Source organism: Montipora foliosa, chromosome 10 (assembly GCF_036669935.1).
Source record: "Montipora foliosa isolate CH-2021 chromosome 10, ASM3666993v2, whole genome shotgun sequence".
Lineage (NCBI taxonomy): Eukaryota > Metazoa > Cnidaria > Anthozoa > Scleractinia > Acroporidae > Montipora > Montipora foliosa.
In genome coordinates, this window is record NC_090878.1 from 2,666,747 (window position 1) to 2,672,407 (window position 5,661).

Genomic DNA, 5,661 nt, shown 5'->3' on the forward strand with positions numbered 1-5,661 from the left:
TGTAATTTTGTATCCTAATCCTAATCCAGTATGTTATTTTGTTCCAAACCTAAATTTTGTTATCTGAAGTTGTTATTGCTTCTCATTTTTACGCAATGTAGTTTGTTGTTTGGTGTTGTCATACATACATAAATACATAAATTTATTTGTTAAGGCGGGTCGGAAAAGGCAACCTTAAAAGCTTATGTGGACCCGCATTCGGCGTCCCGGCACTACTCGCCAAGACTAGCTCGGCTATTTGCGGGTAGAGTATCTGTCTAAACCTATTTGTTTTATCTAAAAAGTAATAAAAAGTTGAAAAAATTTCACCCCTGATAATTTCCCTTATACCAAAAAAGGCCACCCCCGTTTTTCTGAGAAATTTTATTTGCATTATTTCCCTCTCGCATTCGGTGATATAATTCAGGTGAAAACATTGGGTTTAGATGACGATCAGTAATTATAACTACACAAAATCATCTGCACTGCTGTGACACAGCCACTTTGAGTTTGCTGCTCCCAAAGTCGCGCTTATAACTATAATTATAATTTCAAGACCTGACATTCTCTCTGCAGTTCAAAGGTATGACTTTCATATATCCCGTACTTCATATAAACATCCTACTAAACTAAAAAGCCGTTTTCTGGAAACGACAACGACAACAACAATACAGTATCATTTTCATTACATTTGCAAGGATCAAATGTCGGCTATTATTTATTTCGAAACTTACAATATACAACAACCTTTTCTCTCCAAATATATGCTGTATGATAAGCTGTAGTAGCTTGGCAACAGGCGAAAGGATAACGTAAAGATCAGAGTCCTAGGCAAGAACCAAACCTACTACCAACACTGATCGGATGCGTTTATACCCATTGAGTTAGAAGAACCTGAATTCTTCCTAGCACCCTGATGACTCAAGAGTCCTTTCGCCCGTTCGTTGCCAAGCGACTCGATTATCAATTACCACATGGGAAACCTATCTTGGTTCTAGTTTAGCACAAATCAAGTCACTAACTACTCTCCATCTCACAATCAACAGCAACGATGGCATTCTTGAGGACACATGTGGACCCGAGCTTGGTATTGCTTTAGCAAAAGTCAAGTCGCTAACTACTCTCCATTTCACAATCAACAACAACGGTGGCATTCTTGAACGCACATGGGAAACCTATCTTTATTCTAGTTTAGCAGAAATCAAGTCACTGACTACTCTTCATCTCACAATCAACAGCAACGATGGCATTGATGGATGGAGGTGGGCACACGAGCTTGGTTATGGTTTAGCAAAAATCAAGTCACTGACTACTCTTCATCTCACAACCAACAGCAACGATGGCATTGGTGGGTGCAGGTGGGCACACGAGCTTGGTTATGGTTTAGCAAAAGTCAAGTCACTGACTACTCTTCATCTCACAATCAACAGCAACGATGGCATTGATGGGTGCATGTGGACTGAAGTGCTTGGTTATGGTTTAGCAGAAATCAAGTCACTGACTACTCTTCATCTCACAATCAACAGCAACGATGGCATTGATGGGTGCAGGTGGGCAGAAAAGCTTGGTTATGGTTTAGCAAAAGTCAAGTCACTAACTACTCTCCATCTCACAATCAACAGCAACGATGGCATTCTTGAACGCACATGGGAAACCTATCTTTATTCTAGTTTAGCAGAAATCAAGTCACTGACTACTCTTCATCTCACAATCAACAGCAACGATAGCATTGATGAATGGAGGTGGGCACACGAGCTTGGTTATGGTTTAGCAAAAGTCAAGTCACTGACCACTCTTCATCTCACAATCAACAGCAAGTATGGCATTCATGGGTGCAGGTGGGCAGAAAAGCTTGGTTATGGTTTAGCAGAAATCAAGTCACTGACTACTCTTCATCTCACAATCAACAGCTACGATGGCATTGATGGGTGCAGGTGGGCAGAAAAGCTTGGTTATGGTTTAGCAAAAGTCAAGTCACTGACTACTCTTCATCTCACAATCAACAGCAACTATGGCATTCATGGGCGCAGGTGGGCAGAAAAGCTTGGTTATGGTTTAGCAAAAATCAAGTCACTGACTACTCTTCATCTCACAATCAACAGCAACGATGGCATTCATGGGTGGAGGTGGGCAGAAAAGCTTGGTTATGGTTTAGCAAAAATCAAGTCATTGACTACTCTTCATCTCACAATCAACAGCAACGATGGCATTGATGGGTGCAGGTGGGCAGAAGCGCTTGGTTCCAGTTTAGCACAAATCAAGTCACTAACTACCCTCCATCTCAAAATCAACGGCAACGATGACATTTTTAAAGGAAGGGTAACCGATGTGGATTTAGCACATGGCTGTTTTAAACGGGTATTTTCACACCGTCTGCGTTATGGCTTAGCAGAAAGCAAGTCGCTGACTGAAGTCTGTTTAAAAGCCAACAATCGCAGTTCCTCGCTTGACGAACTAATGCCACCCTATCCGAGTAATTTTGATGGCTCTTGGATAAATCTATCTGGATACCAAAAAACGCCAAAAAATGCATTGCATCCAATCAAGTACACATCATTACCACAACCAAAGCCCATGCATGATTTATCCGGAATGTCCTATTACAAACGTTTAGAGTTTTAAAGAACCCAGGGTTTCCATGGCCATAAGTCGTGTCTCAGATACGTCGGTCTGTCATGAAAGTATTTACTTTGTCAGTGGCGTTGGTGGTTTTCTCCTTTTATTTAAACACTATATCGTACTTTTGTGCCAAGAGCTCAAGCCAACAAATTAAGATCGAGCAAACCGTGGATGCATTGTGGGTACATTGGAAGAAGTTATTTCGTGAAGCTTTTGATAATCACGCTCCAAATCAAAGAGAGTTCGAAATCGGTCTACCGTTCCGTGAATAATTAAAGAAATTAAGGGCAAAATGTTTGGGGGAAACCGACTTGAGCGCATAGCACCTGTTAAAAACAATGGGCGTGACTGGAAATTTTGCAAATCTGCTAAAATTGCTGTCATCATTCCATTTCACAAAGCAAAGACCGAATGCTATGCGACTCAAATGGAAAGACAGCGGGATAAACCAAAAATTTGAAAAATTATAATCGATACAACAACCACTCTTTTACATCTCCTGAGGATGTAGCTAAGTATTTTAATAAATATTTTACCAATGTAGGCCCAAGGCTTGCGGAATCCATTGAAAGCAATGGATCTTACTTTAGCGACTACCTTACGGATGTAAAACTGCTTCATTCTTTAACTGTATCTAAAGCCACTGGACTCGAAAAAAATTTCAGGTTAGGGTCTTGAAATAGCAGCGCCAGTAACTTCTGCATCTTTGACCTCGTTCACCTTGCAAACTGTCCCATCGGAATGGAAAATTGCCAGAGTCATTCCCCTTCATAAAAATGGCCCAAGAAACGAAATAGCTAATTATAAGTAAGATATATGAAAGGGTTTGTACGACCAGTTGACATATACTTGAACGAGGAGAATTTATTGTCCGGTCATCAAATTGGCTTTCTACCTCTTCAGCTCTGCTGGATTGCACAAATGAATGGGTTTATTAATATGGATCGAGGCTTTTATAATTTGGTTAATATACATTTGATACTGTAAACCATGAATTTTTTTTTTGTGAGAGAAACTTGGTGCTTATACACCTTATTCCAAAATGGCCACCATTTTAGTATTCTTTTGTTTGCTTGCAAATTAGCGCTATTCCCTAGTTTAAGGTTAAATATGCTTTTAAAATGTCGGACATTCTGGAATAAGATGTTTGGCATTCAAAGGACACACGCTAAGCATGTTAAAATTCTACTTGACGGATAGAATGCAAAGTTGCCATGTAAACGGTAAGTTTCTGACAATAAGAACATAAGCTGCAGAATCCCTCAAGGGTCAATTCTTGGCCGACTTCAGTTTTATTTTATATTAATGATCTACCAATATTAATTGCCTTGAGCGAACTACTCCTAGATTATTTGCAGGTGATAAAACATAAACAATTAAAGAAACAGAGATGGACCTTAACAATGACCTTAGAAATGTTAGAAAGTGGCTTTCTGCAAACAAATTAAGCCTAAATATATAGAAAAAACGAAGTATGTTTTAACTGGCTCCAGACAAAAGACGCGAAATTTTCTAACGGAACCACAATTATTGTGATTGCCGAGGATACTGTCAATAGAGTTGGGGACTGTAAGGCATTCGGTTTACAGATCGATGAGTTTCTTACGAGGGGAAAACAAGTAGATGGAATTGCTAAAAAGATATCCGCAACCTTACTGTTGCGAAGTATGGGATTCTCTTGGTAGTGGTGCAGCCCATCGTTTTCAAAAACTTCAACACTGGTGCGCTGCAGAGTAACTGCTTACCGAGACAATGAACCCGGCTGGCCAGTCAGAAATGGCCCTGTGCTCCCTTGGTTGGAGTACTCTAGCTGACCGTAGTGTCAAAATTAAGGCTAGAAGGATGTTTAAAATCCTTAATAAATCCTTAATGATCTAGCCCCTAACAGACTAAAGAAAGTTTTTCGGGAATCACACTCTCCTACTAGCACTTAAGCCTTAAGCAATTTTACAACTGGTCACGGTAATGGCCTGTTTACACGGTACTATTTGTCGTCCCAACGGCGTCGGAGCGCAAACCTAGCGTATATTTTGACAGCCGATGATCGACCAATCCACGGAAATGAAAATCGGTCCCATTCAATAAATCTGTTGCAGTGCAACAGTTTGAAGTCAGACCAACACTCCGAGAGAAACCGCCGTGTGAATCAAAGGGTATAATAGTGGGTAATGCTGTAAATACTAAAAAAATTAAAGCATTCGAAATGGCGGTTACTAAAAGGACACCGAAAAGATCTTGTGAGGAAAAACTTACTCGTTTTACACAATTTACACGATACGATCCATCGGCCCGACAAAACCGGCCGACTAATCACACCGTGTATACCGGCCTTAACATTTTTGGATGTAGTACTCAATGCCTAAAGTTGTTCTGTGTATTCTTAGATACATATTGTTTTACATTTAGGTCAATTGATTTTTAATTTAATGTATTTGTAAGTATCTTTTTTGTAGTCGCGTAATTTCATAAGAAATATAGAAAATTATAAAATAATTTTGATGGTACGCGCGCACTCATTGGTCAATAGCTGTGTTCAGATTAGAGTATGTAGACACAGTTGTGACATCACACGAATTTTGATTGGTTATGTGTTGTCAGACGCGCGTTTTGATTGGCTGGTAGGAAATATGAGCGTGTATCAAGAAAATCTGTTTCAATCAAGAAGTAAAAAAAAAAACATATTCCTTCATTTGTCGAATTATTGCTGAGAAATATTTTATAAAAGCAATAGAGGCCTTTTCCGTGTTTACATAGCCTCATCCAAACACTCGGGGAAGTTGGGAGAATTCGAGACATTTAAGGCCTAGCCAAACGCTCGCAACATTTCAACGCAACATTGTTGCATGATGTTGCGACATGTGTTGAATGGACTAGCCAAACGCACGCAACATATCGCAACAGGGTAGCCAAACGTACGCAACATGTTGTGCCCAATGTTGCGAGCGTTTGGCCAGGCCTATATGCGTCGAGGGTTTGCATAGCTGTGGTTGTGGTTTACTTGTGCAGCCAAAAGCACAATAGAAAAATTGAACGTAGCAAAAATCTCCCAAAATGTTTTTCGCT

The 5,661-nt window shown here is 40.0% G+C and overlaps 1 protein-coding gene across 1 annotated transcript in view; it reads left to right on the forward strand.

Annotated features, from left to right (window-relative positions):
* The window catches only part of LOC137974474 (uncharacterized), a 71,795-nt gene extending 66,508 nt beyond the window's left edge, over window positions 1–5,287 (forward strand). Inside the window, exon 24 of the mRNA XM_068821491.1 lies at window positions 1,026–5,287. Coding sequence (XP_068677592.1) covers window positions 1,026–2,601 — 1,576 coding nt within the window. The 3' untranslated portion in view covers window positions 2,602–5,287. The remainder of the gene's footprint in view (window positions 1–1,025) is intronic.
* Window positions 5,288–5,661: the final 374 nt, after the last annotated feature.